The 17903-nt window shown below is 37.1% G+C and overlaps 1 protein-coding gene and 1 long non-coding RNA gene across 4 annotated transcripts in view; one reads left to right on the forward strand and one right to left on the reverse strand.

The window, feature by feature from the left end:
* The window catches only part of LOC105946852, a 209489-nt gene that overhangs the window by 158451 nt on the left and 33135 nt on the right, over positions 1-17903 (reverse strand). The gene's annotated exons all lie outside the window — the stretch shown is intronic.
* Positions 1-17903, forward strand: part of prkcq (protein kinase C theta) — a 46643-nt gene that overhangs the window by 21831 nt on the left and 6909 nt on the right. For both annotated transcript variants that reach the window (XM_012958369.3, NM_001097386.1), the window contains 9 exon segments: positions 2472-2631; positions 3138-3169; positions 3260-3345; positions 4840-4969; positions 7625-7734; positions 8383-8488; positions 10412-10572; positions 11596-11769; positions 16335-16426. In XM_012958369.3, the coding sequence (XP_012813823.2) occupies positions 2472-2631; positions 3138-3169; positions 3260-3345; positions 4840-4969; positions 7625-7734; positions 8383-8488; positions 10412-10572; positions 11596-11769; positions 16335-16426 (1051 nt within the window).

A 17903-nucleotide genomic window follows, 5' to 3' on the forward strand; every position in this document is an offset into this window, starting at 1 on the left:
TTCATTGCACAAATGTCATTTCATTCCCTACCAAGCTACTGAATTTGTAAAAGACAAGACCATCGTCATTTTACTATATTAATATAAAATGACTAGAAATCACTGTTTTAACACATGGAACATATCACTGGTTTGACATGTGAAACATATTTGGGATTAGTATCCCTGGGGGAAGCTAGAGCTAAACATCAAGAGAACTGGTAATTTCAAGAACAGTGAAGAGGGCTGAAATTTGTGACCCAGTTTTGTAGATGAAACTCTGTGATACTCTTGGTAGATCATAAAAGAATAGCAATGGCATTCATATACATATATATAATTTAGCCTCCTTGCCATTTAATTTTTTTATTTTTTTTATTTCAACATTTCGTGTGGGATGAACCCTCCCTTCGAACCTTCCCTCATGCTGAACAGAGGGTTCAGTCTCCCTTAGGGCTCTGGCACACGGGGAGTTTAGTCGCCCGCGACAAAACTCCCTGTTCGCGGGCGACTAATCTCCCCAGATTGCCATCCCACCGGCGAAAATGTAAATCACCGGTGGGATGGCAAACGCGGTGGCGCAATTTCAGTGAAATCGTGCAAGTTGCCTCGAGGGGAAACCGCGCCACCACATATGCCATCCCACCGGGGATTTACATTTTCGCCGGTGGGATGGCATTTCGGGGAGATTAGTCACCCGAGACACAGGAGATTTGTCGCGGGCGACTAATCTCCCCGAGTGCCAAAGCCCTTAAACATTGATTTCACAGTATAAGTCAAACTGTGGTTTCAAATTAACAAATATTCTTGCAGGTGTCAAACCTTTTTCCCTGGTAGAGTACTGTGGAGAAGATTTACATTTCCTATCATGTACTGTAGATTGTCTGTGCAAGATACATTTTTTCAAGATTCTCTGTAGAGAAATTCCAGATGGCAGACATGTGGGCAATACTGTCATGGCAGCTGTGACATGAGAAAAGAGAAAATTCTATAAATGGTGACCTTTCTGTAGATGCATGAGAGGCATTGTTATCAGAGTAGAAGGTCAAACCATTTGTCCTGGCAAATGGAAACTTGCTCATTAGCTCCATTAGACTGAACTGAAGAACTGGATGATGATTAGCAACTTACTCAGTGATCAACACAATTTGGAAATAAACTAGGAACCTTTGTCAAAAACAATTTCCACCTGGAAAGCCATGGAGACAAAAAATGTTAAGAGTATAGAGTTGACACAGTTCCACAGCAGATGAGAGTTTGTGATCAAATGTTGCTGAAACAATCCGTTAAAACTCATATTACTGTGTTATATCTGAAAGGTTCAACAATGAAGTCACTGGCTAGGAGACTCCAAGTATGAGAGGGCACAGGCAGAGATTGGAGAATACCACAAACAAAGTACTGAATAGCCTTAAAGGAGGCATGTAACAGATCCAGAGTTTTTTACACTTTGTGGCCAGGGTTTGCTCTAAAATGGAGTGTTGAAGGTCAGGAGGAATGTTGGCCATACCAATGGGAGTATCTGGGTTGGAGTGGACTGGGTAGACTGGATCTGGAAAGCAATTTGCAGAAGAAGAGAGGCAGATTGCTGACCCAGAGCACATCTTTAAGGCAAATATAAATTTCAACAAAGTTCCAAATTAACATTTGACAATTCATTGGATAGATTGTTACTTGATTTATTCTTGGTACACTTGAATATAGCTCAGACTACTGAGTATGTATACCTTAAGAATGAGCCTAGGTCAAAGGTAAATTATAAACATATGTGAATGTGTAGATAGGACTCCTTTTATGAAAAGCAAAATCCTACAAAATTTTTAACCCTTACAGTATCCAATAGGATGCAATAGTCAAATAAAAGGTCAGGGCAGGCAGTGATCAGAACAGTCAGAGGCAAGCAGGAGAGTCAGGAACAGGAAGATTAAGTAATACAGTGATTTGGAGCTTTCTGAATAACGGGTTTCCGGATAAGGGATCCCATAACTGTACAACAAATTAGAGTAAACTCAGGAACTTACTAAGACCTGCACTCAGGCATTAAGTCCAGGTCCTCAATGTACTTTTAATTTTACTTCAAACCAAAGTGCAATGACATCTTGCTCCATCAAAGTTCCTGAAGTGACATTGCAGCTATAAACGTCACCATCAATGCTTTGCTGGGTAATTAAATAGAACCTTGTGGCACCTCTACAGCACATGCTATAGATATGCTTAATTGTGGATTTATGAATTACGAATTTATATTTTGCCAAGCAGCAAAAGAGGCCCTCTCCAGTTGATTCTTGATGCTTTCTGAATTGCTGTAATCATCTTTGCTCCTAGTTAAATAAGGGGCATATTTACCAGAGATTATGAACACATTACACAAATCTCAACAAATCTTGTCCTGGACATTTACTACCCAAGTTCAAAACACTTTCTGTACAAAATGTTAAAGCGATACAAGTACATATAAAGCCATTTAAAGTTTCTGTCTGTCTTTTGTGCAGATCCTAAGGAGCACTTTGAAGATGACTCCAGTCATTTTGCTTTACATCAGCGACGTGGGGCTATGAAACAGGCCAAAGTTCACCAAGTCAAGTGCCATGAATTTACAGCCACTTTCTTCCCTCAACCAACTTTTTGCTCAGTTTGCCATGAATTTGTTTGGTAGTATACCATATATTTCTCTCTGATTTACTTGAATACCCATGTCCCACATAGGGCCTATGTATAAGCAAGTGTATAGATTTAACGTAAGCCACAGGACAAATACTTTAATATAGGATGAAAGGTGATTTAATATCTCCTATCCTCATGTTATATCTATATGATAATTTTATAAAAGAAGTATGTTATGCCTTATAATAGAAAAGCTTTTCTAGTATGGTAATAGGATATAAAAACCTGCATGGGGAGGGGAATACAGAGTTAGAATTGCAGAATGTTTGAGGGCTGTTTCCCCTTATCTTAAAGTCTAGGGAACGTGCACCGTTGCCCCACAGTGTATATGGTGAGCTTTTACATAAGCTGCACTACACTGTTTCTTTTCTGATGTAATTTCTAATGTACCATTTACTTTACCTGAAGTTAAGAAATATATGTTGGCACAGTAGAAATCAATTTTTATAATAAATGGAATAATAAACTTATAAATCTCTTTTTACATTTCCCAGGGGGCTTAACAAGCAAGGATACCAATGCAGACGTAAGAAAACACATTTTTCCTTTTCAGTAGTCCAACTTTAGTAAACAAACAACTTTTCACTTTTTCTGATTTTTTTTTTTTTTTAAACAGAGTGTAATGCAGCAATCCACAAGAAATGCATTGATAAAGTCATTGCTAAATGCACGGGGTCTGCAGTCAACAGTAAAGAAACAGTGGTATGTATTTTTTTATAGCTTGTGTGGCCTAACTGGATCCATTAGTAAAATGAAAGCAAATTATTATTGCAGTGAGGTTGGGGCAACTGATATTTTTGTAGCAATCACAGCTCACTGCAGCTGGAGAATTGTCACAGCTCACTTCTTTATGTGGGTAATGGGAATCATCATGAGTTAGGCACACATTGTCACACAAATGCCAACTGAAGAAACAACCAGCTACATTATTCCAGAAACTACAATGTAGGTGTGCCATACCTACAGCTATTTAGATGGCCTGTATTGGAGAAATAAATAACAACAACTTCCTTACACTTCCCAAAGATTCCTGTTTACATTTTTGAGACTAAAGATGAAAGATAGCTTCACCAAGGAAAAATAACCTTTAACACCTCCCTGTGTACTGCATTGAGTTGAATTTGATGCTGCTTGTCAAACAGTAATTGGGTTTCTCCATATCCACATCTTAACAACATCAATAAAAATCCACTGGAGAGCCTTGTGTGTGAAGGAAACGTAAGGGTCTCAAGTGGATATTTGCTCATATTATTAACTTCACCAAAGTCATTTCTAAGTCATTTTCATAAATACATGTATTTAAAAGGTTTGAGCTTTTGGGCCTTCTCAGGTGAGAGAAAAAACACAACTTCAGTGACTTCTGGTCTAAAGAAACTAGAGCCAGAGAAAAGTCAAATGTCAGGCAGACCTAGAAAGAGGTTGCTCTACACCAAAATGACCACAGCTGGGGTTTAAAGAATAGCAGTAGTCTTTAAATTGTTGGTTCTCTCTGTAATATTTTTATGTTTTAGGCAAAATGTATGTTTTACCAAAGTGTTGATTGTATTTAGTACACACAAACCTCCACTTAGATTGTGTGTTTTTTAGCTTAGAAAAGAAAAGGATTGGTTTTTGCTAACTTTTGCTTATTCCAACAACGTTTTAGGCTGATGCCAGACACAGCCCCTGACTATGGCGTTTTTCAGTACTGGTGAAGTAGCAAATCCTGTTTCCCATGGTGCTAATAGTGCGAAATAATAAAAACGCTGCGTATTTCCACAAGGTCTGGCAGCTGACTTTGTGTACACATAGGAATAGGTTGCTGTGCAAATAACGGCGTATTTCGGCAAACGCATGAAAAGTCCATTGTAGCGCGTTTTCTAGCTTATTTACGCATAGTGTGTTTTCCATCGAGACTAAGTTATTTCTATGGATGATGATATCGTGCGTTTTTCAGCCGCCGAGAAAATTAGAAAACACGCAGCGTAAAAACGCCACGTCTGGCATTAGCCTTACACAAAGGATACATTTTGTAATACTTATAGGAAAAGAGTTACATAGTGCCTTTAATTACAAAAAAATATTGAGGACAAGATTGTTCAATAATTTTGTCCATTTCACTATATGCCATTCAAAGTTATTTCTACTACACTTAGACAGCAAGCAATGGATAACAAAATCCCTAAACAACCTTTAATTTTATTTATTTTTTTACAGCTTCACAAAGAAAGATTTAAAATTGACATGCCACACAGATTCAAAGTCAATAATTACAGAAGTCCTACTTTCTGTGAACACTGCGGGACACTGCTGTGGGGTCTTGCACGTCAGGGATTAAAGTGCGCTGGTATGTGGTAAACTCTTTTTATTGAAACACTTAAAAAAGCTATGATAAGCAGTGATTCTGCTGTCACAGTGACACCCCCTAAGTATTCACTTACATATGGTTCTTTTGGCAAGAAAGGGCAAATACGCTACATAAATGTATGTAGCAACTACATATTTTTGTACTTTTCTTTTTTTTTTTTATACATGCCATTAAAGTTTTATGCTTAGGTACCATTTACTATTATCAACTACGTGGGGTCCCCCACTGCTGCTCTCTGTTCTGTTGCATCTACAAACCACACAGCATGCATACTTATAGAGATCTCTTTGTAGAAGCAACTGAATATGCGAGCAACATTCAACAATGCAACTGTAGTTTATAAAGTATTTTCACTTCCATGTAGAGCAGTATCTGTTACTAAACAAAATCTAGTTTACTGTAATTTTTGTGTAATATAAAATTGTATACAAATAATAGGTCCAACTATAGCCCCCCTTCCAGCTAACTCTCTGTTCGGCCACACAAGTTGAACACTTAAAAGGTCAGTCTTATTTGTACTCTTCTGATGGCTGTAAATAGAACCACATGGTAATCCCTGGCTCTGTATCAGACTTACACAGAGATATAAATTCTTTTGAGACAGAGGTATACCTTCAACAAGGATTTATAACCTATGAGTCCAGTATACCTTCAACAAGGATTTATAACCTATGAGTCCGTAAAGTCAGTACCCATGATCTTAAAGAGCACCTATCACAAAAATGTATTCTCCATGGGCAAACATTCCAGATAAGGAAACAGTAGTATTTTTTTCTAGAATAGTCTACTTGCCCATAAGAGGTGTGCATGCATGCTTCTCAATAGTAATTAGGAAATGTGTCCAACATCCCATAAAGCATGACCAGCTCTTGGGGATAGCGCATCCTATGAAAGAATTAACCAAGCCTTTATTCCCATATAGTAAAAGGTGCATTATTAATTCTGGGTTGTAAAATTAACTCCTGGTGCTGGTAAATATGTTGAATAGAAAAGCATAGTATCGCACTCAGTGGGGGAACCCCAGGGGCACTGTGCTTTTCTATAAATATATATATCAGAAAATAAATATATTGGAATATATACATAAGTAATTATAAAGAATGAGTGTCATGGGGTTATGTAATAAATGGTGCACAGTTTGTTACGGGTCTAGTCAGCTATTTCAACCATTCTTGTAAGAGGGCTTTTTTATATTATATGATAGCTATTACATTCAGTCACTAGATGGTGGTATGGGGTCAGAAATCCCATTCAGAAGGCTGACCCGGGAAGTTAATATAGCAGACTAAGGGGCACATTTACAAAGGCATGAATGCTCGAGCGTTCGTGCGAACGCTCCGAGCGTATTTTCGCTGATTTTTTCGGGCATCCGGACGACTTTTTTGGACGCTTGCACGAAAAAATCGGAAAGGTTTTACCACTGTTTACAATTGTTCGGTACGAAAATTTCGTGACTTTCGGATCGCCAATACGATATTTTCGTGACTAATACGATTTTTTCGTAAGCATTTTCGTGAAATTTGCGATCTTCAGAAATTTTCGTTTCCAATCCGATTTTTTCCCATTCGTGATTCGGATTCGTGGATTAGTAAATGTGCCCCTATGTATTATGCCCTAGCCATTTTATCTGATTGGAAAGAAGTGCTAAAAACGCCTATGGCCAAAGGTTAGCTACCTCAACAGGAGCCCAAGGTGAGCCAATTTATCACTACTACATAGGAAGGTCATCCAATGGTAAGTCATAGTCCTTGGAAATCTCCTTAGATGGTGAGAGATAGTAGGCAAGCTTGTTGAGCAGTTGGGGCTCCACCGGGGAGGTCAGCATCCTGGTGGTCCTTGTAACTATGGAAAAGGGCTAGGTCCTTGATCTGGAACCCCTCTTTGGGCCAGACCCCTTATTCCAAGAGGGACTGCTGAGTAAATGAGAGTCTGATGAAGGTGGGCAGTGGGAGAAGTTACCCTGTGAACCCAAATACTGTTTTAATTAAAATTGCTACTATATAAGTAGCTGAAGAACTGAGATAACCTTTGAAGTAGGAAACAATAAAACTGTTTCCGTTCATATGTTCATCAATTTGTGTGGACCTCCGATTCAGTACTAGGTGTTTAAAACGTGGTTAAAAGTCTCCTTGCAGTGATAGTGTGAGCTATAGGGTCTATCCATACTTTATTTTGCAAAAGTTATACAGTTCTTTGGGGTACCCTGTTACAACTCTATGTTAACTGTTCAAATCAAATATTTTATTGGTTGTTATGAGTTATTGCAAATGGCAAAATGTGTGCCTTATACAGGTATGGGACCTGTTATCCACAAGTCACAGGACCAGAGATTTTTTTTCCTGGATAAGGGATCTTTCCGTAATTTGGATATCCATACCTTAAAACTACTAAAAAAAATTTTAAACATGAATTAAACCTAACAGATTTGTTTTTTTGAATAATGGATTCTATACCTGTATTACACAATGAGCTATGGGAAGAAGCATGCACAAAATGAGTGTGGCTTTAATAAACTTTCAGAATAACTTCACATACACTGGGCTGAAAGTGTGCTATTAATTATCAAATCAACTATAAAATATCTAATTTTAAGAAGATAACATTGATAATAACCTAATATTTTATTTCTTAAAGAGTGCAATATGAATGTTCACCACAAATGTGCCGTGAAAGTTGCAAATCTCTGTGGGGTTAACCAGAAGTTAATGGCAGAAGCTCTGGCAATGATAGAGACTACCCAACAGGTAAAGAAAATAGGCCTGTTTTCATGTTGGATGTCTGAAAGTGGGGGGAGGGTAGAGGCAAAAGGAGGCAGACATTTAAAGAACTGATCAATGTTTAAATGCCATTTTTTGGGTATGCTGCCCTTAACTACAATTGGGCTACATATCAGAGGGAAATAGTCTGCAAATAAACCACTAGTCATAATTAAAAGGAGAAAATGGGAACACTGGGGAAAATTACATTTCAAATACTTTAGCCAATATGAGTATTTATGTTTAGAGCTCCATTGTGCCCCTGTACTCTTCATTGCAATTCAACAATTAGCAGTTAAACTTGTTTCCTGGCAGCCTTGGAAATTAGAGGATAATCTGCCTACTTGTTTCTCCAAGTGTAAAAACACACAATACAATGAGCAGCACAAAAGGGGCAAGTTGTTCTGCTCCTTTTTATTGTAAATGACAGAAGAAACGTATTGTACAAATATATTGTACAAACATTACACTTAGTAAAAAGGGAATGTGAAATAAACCCCCTTTTTACTTATGAAGATGCATCATTTATGTTAAAATGACAGGCTACTGTCAATAGTTTTTCTCTGGCCTTTATGTTATATGCTAACACTAACTAACCAAACGTGCTGAATTCATGTAATTTTCTTTTAATACTAGGACAGAAGACAGCGCGATTCAGAATTTATTTACAGGGAAGGGCCTGTTAATGTTGGTCCCACAACCAATACACAAGACCAGCCTATAGTATTATCTATAAAGAAAGGTTTGTATAGGATTTAAACTGGATACACTAAAGGTCTTTGGCTTGCCTGCAGCATTATCACATTGGTGGAACAGCAATTTTATATGATTCAAAATATAAAAGGAAAAGGACTTGCCCAGTCAGGGTAGAGTTTATTTGGTGGCAACAGTTCAGAACTAAGAGCTCATGAACCTGAAGGCTAAACAAGCACACCACTGGTCAAGTAAGCTACATCTACTGTCAACTGGCTACTGTTGGCCTAGGTTCAGTTAACAGTGGATAAGCATTGTTTCACACATGTACAAACTATCATTACCTAAAAAATGAAGCAGTTCATCCACCTGGAATCTTCTTATTTGAATCTACATGGGCAGCTGTTTTTTATTTAGTTTTAATGAATGCCCAGTCTGGGTAACCACAAGTTTTCAAAGATCCTTTTGGATGTTTGTATTCCTTCTGTTTAGTCTCTGCATTAGATGCCACAGTTTCAGCCTGATTATGTAGAGTCCTAATAACACCCAGTTTATGTTCCAAAGGGTGGTGGGAATGAAACAAGTACTGATCTGTGTGGGTGGATTTCCTGGGCCTTTATCAAAAACTAAATCAAAGACAAGCAAAAAGACCAGACCAGCTAACAGAAGGGAGGAACACAACAGGTGAAGAAACATAGTTATCCCATATGTTGCTGGAACATCAGAAATGTGTTTTAAACAAACATCACATTCCTGTGTTTTTCAAACCCAGCAACACTCTGAGACAAAAGCTGGTGCACCCTAAAGACCCTACACCCAAGCACATGAAACGTAATGTGGTCAATGCTGTCCAGTGTAGTGAAGAGTGCTCTGACTTATACATTGGGGAGATAAAACAATCTCTGTAAGAGAATGGTCAAACATAAAAGGGCAAATTCCTCAGGACAAGACACAGCAGTCTATCTACACCTCAAGGAAAAAGGACACTCTTTTGAGGACAGTATCATGCATATTTTGGACCGAGAGGACAGATGTTTGAAAGAGGTGTGAAAGAGGTCATTTATGCCAGCTTGAAAAAACCATTCCTGAACAGAGAAGGGGGCCTGCGACACCGCTTGTCATCAATGTATAATGCTTTGACATCCTTACCCCGGCAGTTTCACAACAGGTCAGACTTCCAGTCATGTACTTTGAAGGATTAACACCTGCATCACCTGGTACCATTGTGGCTGGATCATACTTTCTTACACCTGTCAGTTTCAGCCAACACCTAACTGAATAAATTCAATGGAACCATTATGATTGGATGCCTGTGGCTCAAGGGTTTAAATACCGGGGAATTCCCTACCAGTCATTTGAACTGAAGAAGCTACTGGGATGAGTGGTGAAATGTTTTCAAGAAAAAACTCAAAAAAGTCCAGTTGTTTTAGACTTAATTCTTCTAGATACTGTAAAATAATACAGTGTATTAAAATCTAAAATGATGAAAACTTATTGTTATAGAATATCTATAATAAAAGTCAAAGAATGATGGAGAGACAGTGAGAGATGGAATAATTACATTACTTTTGCATGCATTTTGGACTGTTTTAATGCAGTTCCACCTATTTACTGTACTTGGCTAAATTGAGGGAGCCTTACCATCTGGCCCTTTCTGCTGTATGGCTTTGCTTACATTCCAAAAGCATTCCATAAGCACTCCAAAGATTAATCTATTTGTAAATACATTTCAAAGTACATTTACATTTGAAAAAAATCATTAGATTTATGAAGTTAAATATATACCTGTATATAAATATATGAAGTAAATAATTATTTTCTGTATGTGAATTACACTTTAATTGTTTTATTATTTAGCATGCCTTTTTGCCAAAACAAAGTGATCTCTATAAATATCTCTACCTAATATTATGCTAGCATTGTAATTATGATACATAATGGAACTGAAAATGTATATTGTTGTCATTTTAAGAATCACAAGGTATTTCTTGGGAATCGCCAATTGAAAGTATAAAAGTCCAAGAGTCACCTCCAGAGCCAGAACTGAAAATTGAACAGTCAAGCTGTCAGATTAAAGTGACCTTCTCAGACTTCGTTCTTCATAAAATGCTGGGGAAAGGGAGCTTTGGAAAGGTACAACTTTACAATATATCACAATGTATAGTATTAGGTATTTTATAAATCAGGGTTTCTTATACTTTTCTTCCACATAGAACAGAGAATAAAGCCTAAAATTGGCTTTGCAACCCAAAATTTGTGTTAGAACCAGTTATGCACATTATTTTGATTACCATTTAAAATTGAGTCCCATAGGTTAAGAAACCCTGTTTTAAACGTGAGTTTCATGGCTATATAACATTTTTGTACGGTTAACATTTCCACTTGAAATTCTGTGCGTAGCACATATTAGTATATACACTGCATATATAGTCAGTTTTTGTTCTTGCAAGTAGTAGCATTGGCAGATTGTAAAACTAATGTTTTATGACTGAATATCATTTGAGCATTAGTGCTGTGTTCATCAGTAGCTATCATTCTGTGAGCAAAGTGGCAGCTATTTATTTTTTATGGTGGGCCACCCAGGTCTCCAGCACTTTTTCTGTAAGAGGGATAAAATGTATTACTGATTACTGATTATGGGTGATTGGCAAGGTGATTTGTTATTTGTATAAATGATTTTAAGAACTCTGATTGCACTCATTGACCGTCATCAGAGGTCACCACATCACTACTGCAAAGCTCATGACCAGTGAACCAGTGAGGCGTGTCCTAGATGGAAAGGGAGCTAGAAGTAAGAAAAACGATAACTAAGCATTCAACATTTATTTTCCTGAAATCACAGGCTATACATTTGTATGCTAACTCATAAGTTGTATACAGGTGGTGCAGGAGGGAGAAGATGGTCTATTCCTGTTTAAGTGTGTTATAATTTGCATTTACAACTCCTTCAGATGGGGCAGAGGGTCTTAATACCTCCACCCAGTGGCATCTTTCTTATTTTCAGTCACTGATGGTTGCACTCTATATCATTCTTTGTCTGTAGTCTCTGGAACCATAATTCACAAATTGTATAAGACCACTACACCAAAGCTACTGTATAGGGATGGGGGGAAGTGGCATACTATTTTTCACTTACATTGCTGTGCTCCATTTTAGGTATTTCTCGCTGAACTAAAAAGGACAAATCAGTTTTTTGCCATAAAAGTCCTGAAGAAGGATGTGGTTCTTATGGATGATGATGTTGAGTGCACTATGGTGGAGAAAAGGGTTCTTTCACTTGCATGGGAGCATCCATTCCTCACCCATCTTTACTGTACATTCCAAACAAAGGTAAGTAACTCATTGGAGTTTATATGCTTAAGAAAACAAGAGAAATCAAGTTCTGAAGCTTATGGAATTATTTTGGCAATAAAATGCATGCATCCAATTTAGGCAAATGTGAATCACTGTCTAGAAGAGCAACCTAGATATCTTTGATGTTCTTTAATACATTGCACTGGCTGCAGTTTTTGTTTCAATAACATAAATATTATATATATATATATATATATATATATATATATATATATATATATATATATATATATATATATACATATATATATATATATATATATACATATATATATATATATATATGTATTTGGCTTTACATTTCTTTGTTCACAATAATAAAAAGTCACATAGAAAGTTTCTAATTTTGCACAGAATAAAGACATCATAAATGTCTTAATATGTACAAATTATTTCTACATATTACTGGTGTTGCAATGGATTTCTTTAATGTTTCTTATCCGTTTTGGAGTTTACTGTCCTTCAGCTCCATCTGCTGCTTCTGTCTCCTGGTTTTCATTTTGAATGAAGGATTTAAGTTAAAGAAAACATACCTGGTGACGCTTCTATACAGATCTTTTACAAAAAAACATCACTGAAACAGATTCAACAATCAGAGCCAGAGCATATATCTATCTATGAATAAAGAAAACCTCGCACTACCATTTATTTATATTACAGGGTGCACAATGTGTAATATATTTAATATGAAACAAGGTAGGAGAAAGACACAATTTTCTGGCACACCTATACAATTTTTTCTGTGTGTGCTGAGGTTAGATAGTGGGAAAAGAAAACCCACAAAATAAAATTGTATAGGTGTGCCAGAAAATTGTGTCTTTCTCCTTCCTTGTTTCATATTAAGCCAGAGCATATATAGCTAAAAAGTACATTTCTCTTTATGGGCAAAAACTTACCCCATGATGGATGCAACACATGTGCTAACATCAGATTAAGCTCTGTCTATGAAGATTCTCATTCATCCAGGTCATGATATAAATTATCTACTAGTATTAGATCTAAAGCAACTGGACTGATTTTTTTGCAAACATTTTACCACTCATCCTAATGGCTTCCTCAGTCCAAATAACTGGTAGGGAAATCCCTGGCATTAAAATCCATATGGGTAGCACAGACACAGACATCCAATCATAATGGTTCTATTGAACTTATCCAGTTAGGTGATGGCTGAAACTCACAGGTGTGAGAACGTATGATCCAGTCACAATGGTACCATTCAGTCAGGTTTTAATCTTTCAATCTACAGTGGTGTGAAAAACTATTTGCCCCCTTCCTGATTTCTTATTCTTTTGCATGTTTGTCACACAAAATGTTTCTGATCATCAAACACATTTAACTATTAGTCAAAGATAACACAAAACACAAAAACACAAAATGCAGTTTTTAAATGAGGGTTTTTATTATTTAGGGAGAAAAAAAATCCAAACCTACATGGCCCTGTGTGAAAAAGTAATTGCCCCCTGAACCTAATAACTGGTTGGGCCACCCTTAGCAGCAATAACTGCAATCAAGCGTTTGCGATAACTTGCAACGAGTCTTTTACAGCGCTCTGGAGGAATTTTGGCCAACTCATCTTTGCAGAATTGTTGTAATTCAGCTTTATTTGAGGGTTTTCTAGCATGAACCGCCTTTTTAAGGTCATGCCACAACATCTCAATAGGATTCAGGTCAGGACTTTGACTAGGCCACTCCAAAGTCTTCATTTTGTTTTTCTTCAGCCATTCAGAGGTGGATTTGCTGGTGTGTTTTGGGTCATTGTCCTGCTGCAGCACTCAAGATCGCTTCAGCTTGAGTTGACGAAGAGATGGCCGGACATTCTCCTTCAGGATTTTTTGGTAGACAGTAGAATTCATGGTTCCATCTATCACAGCAAGCCTTCCAGGTCCTGAAGCAGCAAAACAACCCCAGACCATCACACTACCACCACCATATTTTACTGTTGGTATGACGTTCTTTTTCTGAAATGCTGTGTTACTTTTACGCCAGATGTAACGGGACACGCACCTTCCAAAAAGTTCAACTTTTGACTCGTCGGTCCACAAGGTATTTTCCCAAAAGTCTTGGCAATCATTGAGATGTTTTTTAGCAAAATTGAGACGAGCCATAATGTTCTTTTTGCTTAAAAGTGGTTTGCGCCTTGGAAATCTGCCATGCAGGCCGTTTTTGCCCAGTCTCTTTCTTATGGTGGAGTCGTGAACACTGACCTTAATTGAGGCAAGTGAGGCCTGCAGTTCTTTAGATGTTGTCCTGGGGTCTTTTGTGGCCTCTCGGATGAGTTGTCTCTGCGCTCTTGGGGTAATTTTGGTCGGCCAGCCACTCCTGGGAAGGTTCACCACTGTTCCATGTTTTTGCCATTTGTGGATAATGGCTCTCACTGTGGTTCGCTGGAGTCCCAAAGCTTTAGAAATGGCTTTATAACCTTTACCAGACTGATAGATCTCAATTACTTTTGTTCTCATTTGTTCCTGCATTTCTTTGGATCTTGGCATGATGTCTAGCTTTTGAGGTGCTTTTGGTCTACTTCTCTGTGTCAGGTAGCTCCTATTTAAGTGATTTCTTGATTGAAACAGGTGTGGCAGTAATCAGGCCTGGGGGTGACTACAGAAATTGAACTCAGGTGTGATAAACCACAGTTAAGTTATTTTTTAACAAGGGGGCAATCACTTTTTCACACAGGGCCATGTAGATTTGGAGTTTTTTTCTCCCTTAATAACGTAAACCTTCATTTAAAATTTGCATTTTGTGTTCAATTATGTTATCTTTGACTAATAGTTAAATGTGTTTGATGATCAGAAACATTTAAGTGTGACAAACATGCAAAAGAATAAGAAATCAGGAAGGGGGCAAATAGTTTTTCACACCACTGTACATGACTGGAAGTGTGCCCCTCCTCTGTTCAGGGATGTTTTTTCCAGTTTGGCATACATGGCCTTTGGCATTCACACAGGAGTCTTCTCAGTCCAATATATGCACATTGCTGTCCTTAAAGGTGGACAGGATTAAGCTACTGATACCGCACATGTATCAGGAAATCTAACTATAATATGGTTAGCTTGGCAAGTATCACAATACACTTAGTAAGGTTAGTAACAATATGATGTAGGTTACTAGCAAGTGCAAATCCCAAGCCCCAAGGCTCAACAGGACAAGATGCAACAAAGATGTTTTAAAGTGGACCTGTCAGCCAGACATAAGCTGTATAATAAAAGCCCTTTTCAAATTAAACATCAAACCCAAAATATTTTTTTATTACGACATCCTTACCCATTATAAAAGCATTTTAAAATCCCAGCTGTCAGTCATAAATTGCCTGTCCTGCCTCTTTGCCTTAGGCATAGAGGTGGGGCAGACAGTTACTTTCACTTTCAATTCAGAACTTCTTAGATGTTGCTGCCCTCCTCACATTTCCCCACCCTCCTCACCATGTAACTGTGTAACCAGTGCATGGACATGGGTATCCGTTCCCCCCATACTGGCACAGAAAAAAGATTTTGGCAGGATGCACAGCTTGCCTTAATAAAAGTGTCCACAAAATGGCATCTGCCTGCTTGCTGCAATTGTGAATTCCAAGGCTGAAGAAAATACCATTCAAATAATTTATATAGCGTAAATAAAGTTGATTTTGCTTGACAAATATAACAATTATGGAATTTTTTCTTAAGGTGACAGGTCCCCTTTAAAAGAAAGGACAGCACTCCAGCTATTCCAAGTGCAAAGAGTCTCCAGTTGTGTTTTTTGGCACAGCAGTACATATCATACCTACAATATGTAGGAGTTAAATGACAATCATGAAGAAGCTTCTGCTGGTAAAAACTCAATCACTGCAAAACAGGGACTCATTGGATAACAATTGGCAAATAAAGGTCAATGTGGGAGTAAATAATGTTATGGATAAGCTGGGAATGATTAAAGTAGACCTATGATAAAAATAAACTATGCATAACAATTTACTGGTCTTCATTTATCGCAAATGAGTTAATAACTACATTAAATGCAATTTATAGTGCCTTGAGTGAATGTGGCCATACATAGTTCAGAAAGCTATTATACACTGTTTTATCTGTTATGTGCATAAACTATGAAAACTGTATAGTGTAGATGGTGAGTTTTCTTCAAAACTCCCTCCACAGTCTTATTTTGCAAATTTGTTCAGCCTCTTGTTTCATTACATACAGTTCCTTACAAAAGTATTTAGACCATAACCGTTAAGTTTCAACAATGCCGCAAGTAAAAATCACTTGGATTTTTAGGGCTTTGGAATAAAAATATAAAAGAAATAAAAATAAAACACAATTTCAGTATAGGATTTATTAATTTGTTTTTACACTGTGTTTTTTAGGTTTAAAATAACTGCATATCACCTTTTAAGTCAGAATCAGTACTTCAATGTGGTACCAGTCAGTTTGTCTACTTAATTCCTTGGAATTATGACTTTTTAGATTTCCTTATCCATAAATGTAAAAACAAGGTAATCTATGAAAAAAAACTCTTATTAGAGAATGTCGGACCAATTACCAATTTTCTTGTTATTTGTCTAACAGGAGCATCTGTTCTTTGTCATGGAGTACCTTAATGGCGGAGATCTTATGTTCCATATACAAAGTTGCCATAAATTTGATCTTCCCAGAGCCACGTAAGGAAACCATACTTATGCTCAATATATAGGTTAAGATATTAGGTTCTGCTAGGGCCAGCATATAGATCTTTAGCCTAATAATTGTTATTAGTGCCTACGTTGTCTGTCGCATGCATTTACCATGTTTTTTAAGGGAATAGTTGCTTAAGACACTACTGCTGTTCTACCTGAGATCACCAGCAAGTCAAAATAACGTGCCGTGTGTCTAATTTAGCTATAAGAGGGGAAAAGATACAAAACAATGTTACAAACAAACCAATGACCTTATAAAAAAACAAACATGTACAATGGGATTAACTCAATGTCACAGAACAAGCAGTTTGTGTCAAAAAGTAAACTTGTAAATTTAAGCCACATCAGTATTAGAATTCCCTTAAGAAACTGCTTTTTCTGTAAGATCTTTAGGATCCAGCAATCCCTTTTCCTCATTTATAGAGAATAAAGGGCTGAAATATAGGCCTGAAAAACTACACAAAAGCATTTTATCTCTATGTTCCTGTGCAATGATACTCAGCAGACTTTAATATCAATTTAATGAATTGTTCTCCTATAGTCATGATCTGAGGTAATATAATGACAGGCACAACATTTGCCCCAGGTCAGCTCCAGGCCCAGCAACCAATTACAAGCCTTATTTAGCGCTGCAACCATAACTGTGGTTGCACTAAAATGGCCAATAAGCTATTCATTAAAAGTCCACTCAAAGTCTACCTAAAAGCAACAAGATCTACTGTACACTTTGCATACTTATTATAGTGTGCAAGTAACCAATCAGTAATTAGATTTGAATGGTCACCTACAAGGTAGAAAACAAAAGCAAAGATCTAAATGGTTGCTATAGGTGACATCAACGGTGATGTTGGCTTACACACTATAAAGTATATGTCCCTTTTAATGTACTGTAAAGCAACTCACATTGATGTCGGCAACCAGTTTTGTGCTGTCACCTATAATTGTGCTGAAGGGAATGAAGATGATAAGTATCTGTTGTATAGCAATATTATTAAAAGTAATTCTTTTTTCTGCAAACCCATTATCCAGAAAGCTCTGAATTACAGACAGGTCACCAATCATAAACCCAGTTTTAAGCAAATAATTAACATTTTTAGAAATGATTCTATTTTTAATCTGTAATAATGACAAAAAACAGTACATTGTACCAAACTAAAATAGAATTAATCCTTGCTGGGTTTATTTAATCTTTATATTATTTTTTAGTAGACTTTAAATTATGGTGAATTACTGAAAGACCCCTTATCTGGAAAACCCCAGGTCCCTAGCATTCTGGATAATAGGTCCCATATCTCTATATGCATTGTTTTTTGGTGGGGGGGGGAGTTGATAAATAGATGTTCCAGGTATTGCACATTCCAATCTGTCTGCATATACTTTACATATATAAATGGGGTTAATCAGTAAATGGTACACCTTCCATATATATTTGTTCAAAAGTGCTTCTGGGCTTTTACAAACT

The sequence above is a fragment of the Xenopus tropicalis genome, chromosome 3 (assembly GCF_000004195.4).
Source record: "Xenopus tropicalis strain Nigerian chromosome 3, UCB_Xtro_10.0, whole genome shotgun sequence".
NCBI classification, from domain to species: Eukaryota; Metazoa; Chordata; class Amphibia; order Anura; family Pipidae; genus Xenopus; species Xenopus tropicalis.